The sequence below is a fragment of the Salvia hispanica genome, chromosome 6 (assembly GCF_029641045.1).
Source record: "Salvia hispanica isolate PSC_SH4W2 chromosome 6, Shi_PSC_v1, whole genome shotgun sequence".
NCBI classification, from domain to species: Eukaryota; Viridiplantae; Streptophyta; class Magnoliopsida; order Lamiales; family Lamiaceae; genus Salvia; species Salvia hispanica.
Genome location: NC_142697.1, coordinates 48448243 through 48462698, shown reverse-complemented (window position 1 = coordinate 48462698; position 14456 = coordinate 48448243). Strand labels below are relative to the sequence as shown.

Genomic DNA, 14456 nt, shown 5'->3' with positions numbered 1-14456 from the left:
AATATTTATAATAAGACAGTAAATATTTTTTGACTTTATAAATCGAAAATCAATCGGCATAGAAAAAGAATTAATCGAAAACCCCTCGCCTAAATTTCTTGCAGATCGTTCGGCTATTCGATTCTCCACCTATTGATTTGATTTTGTTTCAGTTGATTTTGATTATTAAATCGAGATTTTCAAGGAAATGGAGGGTGTATTAGCGGCAATACTGATGATGATCGTGGTATTCTCCTTGATTCCGCTCTATTTGTGGAGGCGTCGCCTCGACTCTCGCCTTCCCCACCAACATGAAGAAGAGCCACAGGTATGAATCGCGATTTTTTTGAGCTGGATTGAGTTTGATTCAGAGTTTTATCTGCTTAATTTCGAATTGCTCGCGGCAATTTCATGTTTGTAGTAGCTGAAACTAGGTTAAAGGTATCTGATTTTGTGCTTTGTGCAGGTTGTACAAGGGGAACGAGTGGTTAGGGCTGGTAATAATCGGCGAATGCGGCGAAGAACTGCTGCCAGCACATCGTCAGCTGCCGCTAACGTCGAAGGTTTTTTTTTTTTGTGTCAATTATCACTTCTTCCGCATTTAGGATTATATTTGAGTTCCATTCTCTTTTATGATTAAACTCTATGATGCTAATGTGGAAAGGTATTCATTAAAGAATTACAATGGTGAAATGGAAGAAAGTTTTGATTGATTGGTTGAGTTCATTTGTCCTGCACCAAGATTAAATTGGATGCTCATATGCCTAATGACGTCGTTTCCTGAAATATCCATAGGCCTCTACTCCCTGGTTGCGTTTTCCTTCAACGAGATCTTTTGGTGTATTATCGGATTTGTTGTTAACTTAATGCTCACAGTATTTGTTAACAAAACATCTAATTCTTGAAGAACTTTTTGTCTGTCTATGGGTTATCATGGTAATGAAGAATTTCTAGCTGGTATTATCTGGCCGGTCTGCTTGTGGCTCTAAAGAGTCTTTTTCATATGATTCTTTTCTTGTATTATGTGTGTTTGCGTATTAGTGTGTATGTTTCTGCCCTGAAGGACATGTTGTACCAAGGATGTAAAATATTTGTATTTTACATGGGTACAGAAACTGAGGATGGAAGTGATGATGAAGACGCAGCAGACGGGTATAGGGCTAGAGCTTCGACAAAAAAGGAGAAGAAACGGCAAGAGCGAGAAGCACAACGCCAGGTAAAGATTTCTAAAGGGCATTTCATTATTATCATGTAGGAAGGCTTTGCCCCTCAACCCCTACATGCACTACTTGTGTGTATATTGTTTGGGAGAAGGCACAACTAGCCACCTTAGACAATTGGGTCAGGCTCTTGTCGCCCCTCGGCTGTTCAGTTTAAATAACCCCCCGCCCCCAAGAATCATGTAGCCCCTAGTTTGAGCAGAAAACATAATGGAAAGCACACATGAACATTGACACCCATTTTTCTCAAACACTAAGATCTTTTCACACAATTGGCCCCTCCGATACTAACTATTGAGTTCCATCCTTTACTTCCTATTGGCTGTCTTTTCCAGTGTGCTCTGGTGTAATAGATATAATTAATTTTGTTCTAGTTTTCATGTAAAAGCTAGGAAACATACTACTCCGTATATGTTTTTCCTAATTACTTGAGAACCTAATTCAGAAGACTTAGTGAACTTCAATTATGATGCTGGGCATTTCTTGATAAGGGCCCAGAAGTGACCTAGTAATCTAGCATATCCTTAGCGCTGTTTTCTTAGTCCAGAGGCTTTAATGATTAATGCATCTGACATTGACGAATTGCTTCTGAAGGCTGAAGATGCTGCACGTGACTCAAGGAGAACAAAACAAGATCATTATGATGAGATGAGGAGGAAAAAGGATGAGGAGCGAGAGGCTCATGAAAGAATGCTGGTTAGTTGATGAAGTTTATGAAATACGCACGAATTATTGGATTACATTTTTAAAAGTGTTGGTAACTTGGTATAATCTTTCCAGGAAGAAGAAGCAAAAGCACGAAAAGCAAAGGAGGAAGAAGCTGCTGCATTGGAGTTTGAAAAATGGAAAGGAGCATTTTCTGTTGATGCTGAAGGAACGACCGAAAATGAAGTGCAAGATGGAAGCCAAGGATTGCTCTTTGATTTTGTGGAGTACATCAAGGTGACTTTGGCGTGATCCCTTTTATTTCTTAATCACATGGATCAATAGCTCTTTCTGATCTTTTTTATTCAAGCAAGTGATGCTGTGAATATCAGGATTCAGGACTTAAGTATAACGCAATTAACATCTCCTTTTATATTTGAGGAACCTCTATATCCGTCCCTCTTTTGCTGATTGAAGTACTGATGTGGTTGTGTGAAAGGGAACTTCTTGTGGAGAGAAGAGTCCAGATGCTTATTTGTTCTTTTTAATTTGATTCTGCAGAAGCATAAATGTGTTCCTCTGGAAGATATTGCTGCAGAGTTTAAGTTGCGAACTCAGGTATCTTATATCACACTGAAAAACCCCATCATTTTTGTTTTCTTAAACTAATACTCCTAATTTTTTGCGTCCCTTTGAGGTTGCCAAAAAAGTCTATCATCACTCTACTGTCTTTGCTGGTCCCTTTCTTATGCTTATAATTTTTTGGACTAATGCAGGACTGTATCAATCGCATTAACTCTCTAGAAACTATGGGTATGTTGCTTCCCTTTCTTATATACAAGTATAAATTTTGTGTCCATTTCATTCTAGTTAACCATGGAGAAGAACCACAGAGTTTATGTAGTTGAATATATGTTTCTTTCACAGGTAGACTATCGGGTGTAATGGACGACAGAGGAAAATACATATACATCTCACTGGAAGAAATGAAAGCCGTTGCTGATTACATCAAGCGTGAAGGTAGGGTAAGCATATCGCACCTGGCTAGCAAGTCCAACCAGTTCATAGATTTAGAACCTAAAGCTGAGGTAGCGGAAGATATAAGCAGCATAGAGGAGATAACTTTTGCTTGATCTGGTCTCTTGTTAACAGAAATGTGTATGAACTAACTGATAGCTTGTTGAATACAGTTAGGAAGACTGTACTTAGAGGTTACTTGAAATTCTTCCATATGCCTCAACTTCTTCCATTGGAGTACTTGTTTCTCTTCCTAGGTGTTTTTCTCACTGGGTTTACGTTTGAGAAGTTTTAATGAGTTTATAATCTCAGTTTGAAATTATTGATTTATGTAGTACTCCCTCCGTACGCGAATAAGAGTTTCGTTTTTCCATTTTAGTCCGTCTGCGAATAGAAGTCCCGGTTCACTTTTACCTAAAATGAGTAATATGGTCTCACTTTTCACTAATTCATTACACTCACATTTCATTTAAAACTAATATAAATAAATGGGACCTCTATTTCACTAATTTTTCTCTACTCACGTTTCTTGACATTTCTTAAATGCCAGCAACAAATGGGACTCCTAATGGCGGATGGAGGAAGTATGAATTTTGAGAAATTGTCTAATTATAGTTGCAATGCTAAAATTGTTTTTGTTGTCTGTAAAAAATTACACATGAAATGACTTACAAGAGCCTAATGTATTCTACAATGGGGGTTTCACAATGAAAATTAATGCAACAATGTTGACTCAAGTGTGATTCCGAGTATATAACTCAAACATTCAAGCTCAAAGTCTATATTTTCGTTTAGGCTAAATATATTTTTTTCCACCTATAAAGGAAAACAAATTCAATCACCAATGCGATGGAGCAACTATAGGCTCTTGAAGATGTAAAGAGTAACAACATATATATATCAATTAATCATATCCAATAAGAAATACAATCTATGATAAGTGAAAATAGAAGGTGATAGAATTGAAAAAATAGGAAAATCCTAAATCGTCTCCGGACCAATAGTTGATTATAGGCTCCCACTATTTTGTTACAAAATATTTCAGCCTCTCTAAAAATCCTTTCCTAACAGAAATTTCAGCCAATCCTCTCTTAAAATCGTTTGTGTATATCTCCGACGGGGCATTTCAGCCAACCGCCGCGCCCCGTTCAAGTTTCGTAATCCAATCCAAATAACATCCATGATACCGCAGTTACTCGCGAGGATGCCATGGCTCCTCGTTGTCGTCGTGATCTTGCGCAGCATGGTTGTCGCGCAAGATCTTCCTGTCGCGAAAGATCTTCCTGTCGCCGCGAAAGATCTTCCTGTTGCGAAAGATCTTCCTGTCCCTGTTGCGAAAGATCTTCCTGTCGCGCCAGTTCTTCCTGTCACGCCAGTTCTTCCTGTCACGCCAGTTCTTCCTGTCGCGTCAGATCTTCCTGTCGCGCCAGAAATTCTGCCTCCGGAGGTGCCCCCTCCGCCACCCCCGGAGATCGAGAGGTGCAACGGGATCTTCCTGTCGTACACGTTCGAGGGGCGGGAGAAGGAGTACCCGCTCGTGAGGAACATGACCGCGCAGGCGTGGGCGTTCAAGGCCACGGCCACGATCCTCAACGCCGGCGCGCAGGAGCTCAAGTCCTGGAAGATGTTCGTGGGCTTCCAGTACGACGAGCTCCTGGTGTCCGCGGAGGGGGCCATCGTCGTGAGTGGGGAGGGGTTCCCCATCCGCGTGGGGAAGAACGGGACCGTGCTGGCCGGGTACCCCCAGGCGGACCTCAAGACCGCCATCGAGACGGCCTCGGACTACGAGCAGATGCAAGTGCACGTCGGGCTCAAGGGCACGCAGTTCGGGGTTGCGGACAAAGCCACCCCGATGCCCAAGTCCTTGAGGCTCGTCAACGAGGGCTACAAATGCCCCCTGGCAACCCGGAAGGGGCCCTACATGCACGTGTGCTGTAGGAAAGATCCTAAATTCAAAGAAAAGAAGAAAACCAAATACGCACCACGCACCTTCGACGACCTCCACTTCACTTACGATGTCCTCAAAGCCTACGAGAACAAGTACATGGCACAGGTGACCATCGACAACCTTCACCCCCTCGGCCGCCTCGACCAGTGGAACCTCACTTGGGAGTGGATGCGCAACGAGTTCATATACGACATGCGCGGCGCCTTCACCCACCGCAAAGACCCGTCCGAGTGCATCTACGGCCCGCAAGGCCAATACTACAAAGAGTTAGATTTCTCCACCGTCATGAACTGCCAGAAAAGGCCCGTCATCTCTGACCTCCCACCGCAGCTCGAGAACGACGAAAAAGTCGGAAAACTCCCCTACTGCTGCAAGGACGGCCTCCTCCTCCCCATCACCATGAACGAGACCAAAGCCAGAGCCATGTTCCAAATGGAGGTCTTCAAACTCCCGCCCGACTTGAACCGGACCGCGATCAACCCGCCTCAGAACTGGAAGATCACGGGCCGGTTGAACCCCAACTACAAGTGCGGACCGCCTGTCCGGGTCGACCCGTCCGAGTTCCCGGACCCGCGGGGGATCGACGCCACGGGGTCCGCCATCGCCAGCTGGACGGTCAACTGCAACATGAGCCGCCCCAAGCCCAAGCAGAACCGCTGCTGCGTCTCCTACTCTGCTTTCTACGCGGCCGGGGCCGTCCCCTGCAACACGTGCGCCTGCGGCTGCGAGGACGAGCCCCCGCGCTGCGACCGCAACGGCGCCGCGCTGCAGATCCCGCCGAGCGCCCTGCTGGTCCCCTTCGTGAACCGGAGCAAGAAGGCCGCGGCGTTCGCGAGGATCAACCACCACAAGCTCCCGCGGAAGCTGCCCTGCCCGGACAACTGCGGCGTGAGCATCAACTGGCACGTGGACTCCGACTTCAAGACCGGGTGGACCGCGAGGATGACCTTGTTTAACTGGGAGGAGGACGCGTTCGTGGACTGGTACTCGGCCCTGGTGATGAAGCGGGCGTTCCCCGGGTTCGAGAAATCCTACTCGTTCAACGGGACCGTGTTGGATGGCATGAACAACACTATCTTCATGCAAGGCTTACCGGGGCTAAATTACCTTGTTGGGGAGGTGAACGGGACCCGGCCCGGCAAGGATCCGCCAGTGCCGGGGAAGCAGCAGTCGGTGCTGTCGTTCTCAAAGAAGCATATTCATGGGTTGAAGATCCCGCGTGGGGACGGCTTCCCTACCAAGCTGTATTTCAACGGGGAGGAGTGCGCGCTTCCCAAGGTGTTGCCCAAGGCTGCTGCACCCGCGCCGCCCGGGGTGCTCACTAGCTCGCTCTTGCTTGCCATTCTTACTTCACTTGTGCTTTTTTTTAACTGACTGCAATGTAGTACTATTCCTTTAGTTTATTGTAACTACACCAAGTTTTTTTTCACTGTAAATGAAATCAGACCTCTTTTATGTTATGAAACATGTATTTATGTTCTGCAGCTGACAATGGAACAGAGAAAGTGAAGACACTATTGTGATTTAGTTAGGGTCAATAACTTGTCTGAAATTTCATGGCTTCAAAGAAAACTGTGAGCAACTGAGAAGATCTTTAGATAAATGAGATGAGATGATGATTAGTTAATTGCAGTCTGCTAGAAACAAGCCAAAGGTAATTTTGGGTCGATTTTTGTAAATTAATGCAGCCAATTAAGATTGAAAAAAAAGACCCCCTGTTTTAATTATGATAAACGAAGAAGATGTCCTCTCAATTCTCATGAACGAGTACCAAAATTATGATAAACCTTAAATCGCATCAAAATTTCCTCAAAAAGATCCTCAATCTAATTGATTTAACTTATCTATGCATATCAGTCAATGATGTGTACAGAAATTGGTATTCTTCTTTACATGTTTGCTAATTTCCACTTCCGGTCAGAAATTCTTCCCCAGTTCAACTTTTTTCACCAGCCTCATTGCGTTGTGTAGGACGGAGTCCAAGATACCAGCGACCTGCAAACCATCAAACGAATTTTTTGCGTTGGTAAATCACAGAGAAGAAGGATCCAAAGGGAGTATTGAGCACCAAGCTGCAGAAGGAAGCATTGAGCACAAACCGTGAAAACACCTCCGATGATGGCACAGACATTTGTAATGAAGTGTGAAAAAGACTTGGAATCCTCGGTTATTAAAACCTGGTAGGGGAACACAGCAAAAGAAAAGCAATGGGAGATGAGAATAAACACAATTGGCAAGAAAGATTGATAGAACAGCTTATTACCTGCATAGGTGATGGCTCAAAATGAAATTTCGCCACAGGGATTTGAAGACTGTGAATCAAACTACTGTGGGCAGTGTACTCATATTCCTCAACTAGTTTATAAGATTTTGTCATCACCTCAATTTTTACGGGTTGAAGATAATGCTCAATCTGCAAATGTAGGAAGTGAATAAATTCACTGCTAGATCATCCATAATGCTAGGTTAAACAGTTCAACATTATCAACGACAGGATAAATGTGTAATTTCCGTCTTGTCTGTGATCAGCAAGGATTTCAATCAGATCAAATCAAGAAAAGATAGGGACACAATTTATATGACTAGCAAAGCTGCTATCAGGTAGACCGCAATAGTCAAATTAGCATCTCCAGAGCAATCACCAAGGAGTTTTGTTTTATGGAAGCCTTTTGTGATTGGTTTCACTCATCTTTCTTTAAATGAATGTATCCCGTTTCAGGTTTATATTCATACAGCACAAAGACATTGAGATAGCAATTGCTAGATACACTGAAACAGCAGGATTACAGGATATAAAAGATCTGGAAAGATACAAAATAATGCAATAAAAACTTACGGTTACATTTGCATTCGAATCACTCGGATTACTGATATACGACAAGCCATTCAAGCGGTCATGGCTTCTACCTAGATGTGGCAGCAGTCGCTTCATATCACTCAAGACCCATGGAGTGATTTTTTTACCAAAAGAAAAATGGGAAATAACATGTGACATATTCATTTGAGAAGCATCAAAAGAATGGGAAACTGAATGAGCAGATATGATAAGATTCCCTGGAACCTGCACAATAGAGAGAAGAAGAGATCTGATAAAATTTTAAGGCACAAGCATATTTATACATCTGATAAAACTAGGCATATTTATCTAGTAATATATGCGGTTCTACACCAAAATACATCTCAAATAATCTGTTCCAACCTTCTTCACACGCACAAAACCCTCAATTCTACACCCTCCTGCTGAAGGTGCAGGCCTTTTCGCGTCATCTTTTATCTCTGTGGCAATATTATCAGGACCACCTTGTGACGACTGAAAAGAAATAGGTGCAACCAAATCCTCCATCACCTGCAAGGATAAAATATCACTGAATTCCTCATATAAAGATGTTATTAAATTTAAATCACCATATTTGTATTTGGAAAAATCCTACTCCTATCTCGAGATTAAGCAAGGGAAATTGTTGGCCGGAGACTGGGATTAGTTCATTATATTTTCTAATTTTGGAACTTCTCCATCGAAACACACTTTTCCATGGAGTCAAAGCATTCTCACCTTCACTAGGCTGTCCGTATCTCGGTCGCCATAATATGCCTCATGCTCATGGTGGCCATGATCCTCCCTGCATCAGGAGCAGTTAATCTAAAAATAGAATTTACAAGTGAACATAGATTCATCTATATTATGCGAGACATTGAGTCATTGCAAATAAGGTGTAAGAAATCAGGAACTAAAAGGTATAAACCTGAAGATATGATATCTGACCTTACATCACTTCCTTTACGGAAGATCCGAATCGATGGATATCCTTGTATGTGATTCCTGCAGATGTATATAACAGATTTAATATGTGAAACAGCAAAACAAAATAGAAGGAAAACATAAGAAATATAAATATCACTTAGGATCATGGCAGTGCAAAAACCCATACGAAGTAATTGAACTATGTAATAACCAAATATCATCTAGAAAGTACCTTTTACACAGATCAGCTTCTTCAGTGCAATCAACCTTGCCCAGAAGTATACGTCCATCAGTTTCTGGGTCATATCTAAAAGAAAACTGAAGATGAGCTTCTAAATAGAGTATTTGATAATGATGCTGCTAGTCACTCTTTCAAGTATAAAGTGAAATAGTTATGGGTGACTTATTTTGACCAAGTACAAAAGTAATATGAGAGACAACACCTTTCTCTTATAATTTTGGCTGCTTTCTCCCACGAAGGTTTCTGAAATAAAAGAAAAGAGACAGGTTCATTACACTACTTACAACCATCCATTCATTATTGCAGCAGAAGAAGACAGTAACTAGAGAGGTGCTGATACCAGTCGATTGCTCCAAGCGCACCAAGGGGCATAGAAATTCACTACCAAAATAGCATGCCTGTCGCATGAATCGGGAATATCAGAGGTGCACATGTAATCTAAAATAACAAACTGATTGGCAAACTGAAAAAGGTATCTGTATACTCATTACTCACTTGTGTGAAATTCTATCAAAATTGTGTCCATTGAGTAAAACAGAACCTTCTCCATATTCTTCATCAGTTTCCTCGTCATGCTTAATACCTTTTGTAACTGGTCCTGAGTGAAACTCGGAACCAGTAGGGTTTAATCTGGAATCTATTGAATACTTGCGTATGGTTTTAGTTATATTCAACCTATTCTGAGAAAAAAATGGAGAAAGTTCAATAAAAGCACAATCTGGTTTTATTACAAGGAAAAAATTACTAGAGAATGAAACTGTAGGAAATCTCTATACGAAATGAGTTTTCTATTAAATTCAAATTGCTTACATTTTTTCAATAAACCGACAACAGGTAAGAAAAATTTCAACATGCTATACTTCATTTTTTTTTTATTATGTATCACACTTGGGAGGTGTGAATGTGTGATATAAAATCAGACATATGTCATTAATAGATACAGTTCTTAAATTATACAGCACTGGAACCATATTCGAGGTTCTATAAACAAGATTAATTCCAAAATTGTGCATCTTTCCCCTTCAGGCTGGCCGGCGGCCGCAGATCTATAATGTAATGAGCACTACCAAAACTTGAGAGAATGACTTAAAGAATTCATAAAGATATTGTATTCGGAGTTGAGGAAAAGAAGACTTACAGTGCCCAGGACATCACTGACATCAACCGAAGCAAATTCACAAGACAATGCTGGAAAGCTACAATAATTTAAGAAGTTATCACCATAATAACACATATAGCTTAAAAATTAAGCAACGGAGATGTTTCAAAAGAGACCAGACGCTAATAAATTCATATATAGAAAGTTCCAAATGCAGCTACCTAAATATTAATGCAGCGAATTTACCAGGTCAATCGATATTCTGATGCTCGGTACACAAAAATTGTCCCTATATGGCAAAAATGCCCCTATATGGATACATATCGAAGAGTACAGAATTACAAGGATTCCAACTAAAAAAAAAAGTACACAATTCCAAATTTACAAGTATTAACCACAAGTGTAGGTTCAACATATATTTTGGTCATCTTGTGGCTGGTAGGGTAAAAGGTGGCAATTTCCAGGACATCAACTGTAGTTACCAACAAGATTACATGTCGTTTACCAGGAAAAATTTAGAAGAGTACATGATGTTATCATCTGGGAGGGCACAGAATGTTTAAACTATGGGAATTGAAAACTCAAAGGTATATATATTTCAAACGGGAGGAGATTTCTGGAGAAGAAACTTTTTTGGTAGTATTAATGTTAATGCACTGCATGTGATGTGAAGAAATAACTTGTAGCTGGTAGGCTTTGAATGATGAGATTATAGCGTCTCAAAATTTGCAGGACCAACGATGGTCTGGAAATACATTTTATTTATTTGGAATCAAAATCTGGTGGAAAGGGCACAGAAAAACGACTCTGAACTCCACAGTTCTTAACCAAAGTATTTTTTGTGTCACGTGGCATTATTTTAAGCAAAAAAAAGGAGATAATTAAATAAGGTGAATTGTTTCTGAGTTTGTTCTTGTACATTCAATATTCAGCCTAGCAACCCATAGGTTCTTTGTTCTTAATATAAAAGGAGAAGTCGTAGGCAATATCAAGTAATTTGACTAAATTAGCATAAATAAAATATTACCTCATATTGAAATCAATTCGTAGAAAGTCCCCATCAGAACTCTTATCAACAACAATTGATGTAGAGGTGCTCACTCTCATATAATCATTCAATTCCTACATATGACAGCACAATCATAAAGAGGGCAGAGGGCATTTTTCTGTGGCACATGGTGAGATGCAGCTAAACAAAAAGCATTTGCAATGCAGCATGATAACATAATAAAATAAAGGGGCAGCTGACTACATAAAGATTCCATCAGTTTCCTAGGTTTGATAGTGCATGTATCCATCAACCGTTGGCCAATAAAGATTAGTTCCTACCATTCCAAATAAAAAGATCATGGAAAAGGCTGCTAGGATTGACAATCCAGCACCTGATAATGATGCTTCAGTCAAGTCTCTTGGGATTTTCCTGCAAATATAAGAAAAAAGGGAACGGAATTTAAGTAAAAGGAGCATTTACACCAGCGTAATGAGCATTCAGCATCTACGATTCCAAAGCATCATATCTTCTGATTCTTATACTATCATCAAAACTAGAGAGTACTTGACAGCTACGCTTGAGTTCTAACAGAGAGACGTCCTCGTCTGATTAAAATTCTTCAAAAATTCACGTGTAAAGAAAAAAGAAACTTGAAAAAAATTAACTGGCAAGCCTTATTCATCATATTCTCCACAATAATTACTAAGATTCTTGCTAGATACTGAATCGAAAGCCAATCAGATATGATCATCGGCCCAAAATCACAGGTATGATAAGATAAGTACCTAGAAAGTAAGTTCCAAGTTTACACCTCTAAGTTGCCCAAAAAAAGGAACTTTTTAAATGTATTTGCATCTGTCTAATCAATGGACTGTGATTTGAAACAGGAAATCAATATAAAAGAGAAGGGCCAGATCAGTATCACTACTATTAGGAACTCAATAAAAATATGTATACACTATCTCATTCAAAGCAATATGCATAAGCTTCTCCACATCCATGCATATCATCACTTGGGGATCTAACCACAGTATTAACTATTCTTAACTATTGCAACCATTGCCAGCTTCAAATTCCTTGTTCTCGAACCACCTCCACCAACAGAAACCAATGCAAGCAAAATCCGTATAGCAAATAAGATGCTCTCGCGATCCAAGGTTTAACCAGTCCAATTACGAGTTCTAGCCAAAATGCAGTTTTCATTTGTATTCATCGCTCTCAAAAAAACGAAAAACATAAATAAAAAAGCATCGAAACCAAAATGCTAATACTATTCAGTTAGCTCAACATCAGAAAAATAAAAAAATGAATTGCACTGAAATGTGGGAGACTGAGAAAGAAAAAAAGGAGAGGTCACCTGTAAAAATCGACGGATTTGATTTTACTGGTAGACACCATGATTATTCAATCGTCGATTTGAACCTAAGATTTATGAATAAAAAGCGGAATTAGCTCAGATCTGCTGCAGAAATGGGATAATGTATAGCTACAACAGAACTGTTACTGAACCAAAAGCAAAACGCATTCGGTTTGGTAAAGGAGTGCGATGATTATGAATGTAACTGCAAAATCAGGAACACACCTGATGCTGATACTGATGCTGCTGGCTGGTTCGAACCCGGTGAATTTCTGCAAAGAAATTGGTCGATTTTCACTAACTTTTCTCATATAAATTTTAGGCAACTCGTATTAAATTGTCTTCATATCGCGTCACATTAATTTTTTCATCTAATTCACACCATTTTAATGAGTATTCTAAATTATAAACATCTATAAAAAATGAAGAATGCAATGATCACTTGTTATAAAAGGTGAAAAATAAGAAATCCCCTTTATTCCACTGTGTCTTAAAATATGTATTCAACGTGGAATCACATATTGTCAGATCGACAATTAAAGTTCACCAAAAATTTAAAATGAACAATTCTAACGTTGAAAGTAATTAGAATGACTCAGCCGGGGTTCAATAGCAAAAAATTGTAGGACTTAGGTTTCATACAATTCTCTTTCCGAATTCACTGTGTGTGACTTGATCAAGTGGTAGAGAGGTTAATGCGTATGGCCAAACGACCCAAACTCTCAGGTTTGAGTCTGCCAAAGGTGGCCAAAGGGCTTAGATTCGTGACGCAGACTTTAAATTTAAAATCATTTACCTATAAAGAAAAGTTAAAATTCATAACTAAAGTTTATTGGCAAAGTCAATCTTTAGATCCTTCTACTCATTTCAATAGATCTTGTAGAAGTTCTCCTACTTCCGTAGGTCCTGCTTATACACAATAAATATCGTATTTATTTTAAATGACGTTTGACTCCGTCACATAATTCGATCGATCACACATATGCACAGATAATGTTTGTCGATATTATAATGTATCAACACTAGGACCTATTCAATGTGTAGGGGTCACACCACCGCAAATTTACTACTGTATTTACTGAAAAATCAAATATAACATACCAAAGTATACAAGAAATTAGGTTTTAAAGTATGAGCCCTAGCACTAGTCTGGAACCTTGACCGCTTCAGAGTCGAAGCAGCTCACACACTTAGCACCTGCACACTTATACAAAAGTTAGTAACTACAAGAAAATGATCTCGAAGATCAGAAAAAAAAAAAAAAAAAAAGAAGCAAGGACTAAAGAAATATAGATTAGGAATATGGCTAAAGTCACTTCATCGGGTGAGCACGCTCTCAGAAACCACCACAGAAACACTCAAGAACACAGAAGTCTCTAAGATCTCACGCCATCGGTGAGCTCAGGGTTAGTGAACGGGTGAGTGGGCTCGCATAAATGACATGGGCCAACTCAGTTTTCATTGGGCTCACAAAATAGACGGCCCAAATGTTTTGGTCCATAATATTCAACACATTGTAGCGAAAACGTGTTGCCAACTCAGTTGTGTTTCGTTGACACTCTTCTTATTGTCGCCCTTAAATAAGAACAGGTGGAGGTGAAACAGTTTATGGTTAGGCAGATACGCAAATTCAGTATCCCATGTGCTCAAATCTGCAAAGCCCTTGTCTCTGCCATTAACGGCAACAAGTTTTTGAAATTGAAGAAGAAAAGTATGCTTTCTCATTATTATGATTTGTACTCTTTTTGTAAGTATCACAAGAAAGCTCAGACAATTAACCGCCCATATTTAATAAAAAAAATTGAACTCAGTGGTAGAATTTAATAGAGAAATTATATGCATTGTGGTTCTGGTCATGCCATCTATATTTTGTGGTGAAATTGCCACAAGTATAATTGAAGTTGTGTGGAGCAAGAGATGATCACTCTATATTAGGCCACACAATTCAAATCGTTATTATCAGGAGCGGATGTAGAAAAAGAGATTGGTACGATTTATATTTTCTAAATTTTATTTAAAAACATATATTTAAAATTTTGTTGGTATCGAGTATAACTCTATGTTTGAATTTTGACCTGTCTCACATGACTTACATGAAAGAGTCAAATTATGGTTTTATATTTATTAAGACTTATATGAAAGAGCCACAAAGATAGTCAATTTTTTATTACAAGACTTATATGAAAAAGTCAGATTATCTTAAACATTATGATGTAT

General features: G+C 39.8%; 2 protein-coding genes and 1 pseudogene across 3 annotated transcripts; 2 read left to right on the top strand and 1 right to left on the bottom strand.

The window, feature by feature from the left end:
* The first annotated feature begins 49 nt into the window (after positions 1–49).
* Positions 50–3191, top strand: LOC125203683 (DDRGK domain protein). Its single transcript, XM_048102090.2, has 8 exons — positions 50–307; positions 446–542; positions 1092–1195; positions 1794–1895; positions 1980–2141; positions 2406–2462; positions 2621–2657; positions 2772–3191. The coding sequence occupies exons 1-8, from the start codon at positions 188–190 to the stop codon at positions 2975–2977; spliced, it is 885 nt and encodes a 294-aa protein (XP_047958047.1). The 5' UTR covers positions 50–187; the 3' UTR covers positions 2978–3191.
* Positions 3192–3946: 755 nt separating this feature from the next.
* LOC125208428 (COBRA-like protein 10 pseudogene) lies at positions 3947–6249 on the top strand (annotated as a pseudogene).
* A 258-nt stretch (positions 6250–6507) lies between these two features.
* Positions 6508–12708, bottom strand: PDIL5-4 (PDI-like 5-4). 2 transcript variants are annotated; one of them, XM_048102184.2, is made up of 16 exons: positions 12465–12708; positions 12240–12304; positions 11221–11311; positions 10919–11013; positions 9931–9988; positions 9288–9472; positions 9133–9190; positions 8995–9035; positions 8784–8858; positions 8573–8629; positions 8363–8429; positions 8009–8155; positions 7646–7870; positions 7073–7222; positions 6909–6986; positions 6508–6804 (listed from the first exon to the last, which is right to left on the bottom strand). In XM_048102184.2, exons 2-16 carry the CDS (start codon positions 12278–12280, stop codon positions 6727–6729), a joined length of 1446 nt encoding a protein of 481 aa, XP_047958141.1. In that variant the 5' UTR covers positions 12281–12304; positions 12465–12708; the 3' UTR covers positions 6508–6726. The 2 variants fall into 2 exon arrangements, with proteins under 2 accessions (XP_047958141.1, XP_047958142.1); XM_048102185.2 differs by having other exon boundaries at positions 11274–11311.
* Between the last annotated feature and the right edge of the window lie 1748 nt (positions 12709–14456).

Bases quoted from the DNA above. Each gene is read 5' to 3' on its own strand.
- LOC125203683 (XM_048102090.2), top strand. From the start codon at position 188: ATGGAGGGTGTATTAGCGGCAATACTGATGATGATCGTGGTATTCTCC. The intron at 2,142-2,405 runs GTGACTTTGGCG...TTGATTCTGCAG, and splicing joins ATTTTGTGGAGTACATCAAG to AAGCATAAATGTGTTCCTCT. The intron at 2,463-2,620 runs GTATCTTATATC...GGACTAATGCAG, and splicing joins AGTTTAAGTTGCGAACTCAG to GACTGTATCAATCGCATTAA.
- PDIL5-4 (XM_048102184.2), bottom strand. From the start codon at position 12,280: ATGGTGTCTACCAGTAAAATCAAATCCGTCGATTTTTACAG. The intron at 9,473-9,930 runs GTAAGTCTTCTT...TTTTTTTCTCAG, and splicing joins TCAGTGATGTCCTGGGCACT to AATAGGTTGAATATAACTAA. The intron at 8,430-8,572 runs GTCAGATATCAT...CTCCTGATGCAG, and splicing joins CGTAAAGGAAGTGATGTAAG to GGAGGATCATGGCCACCATG.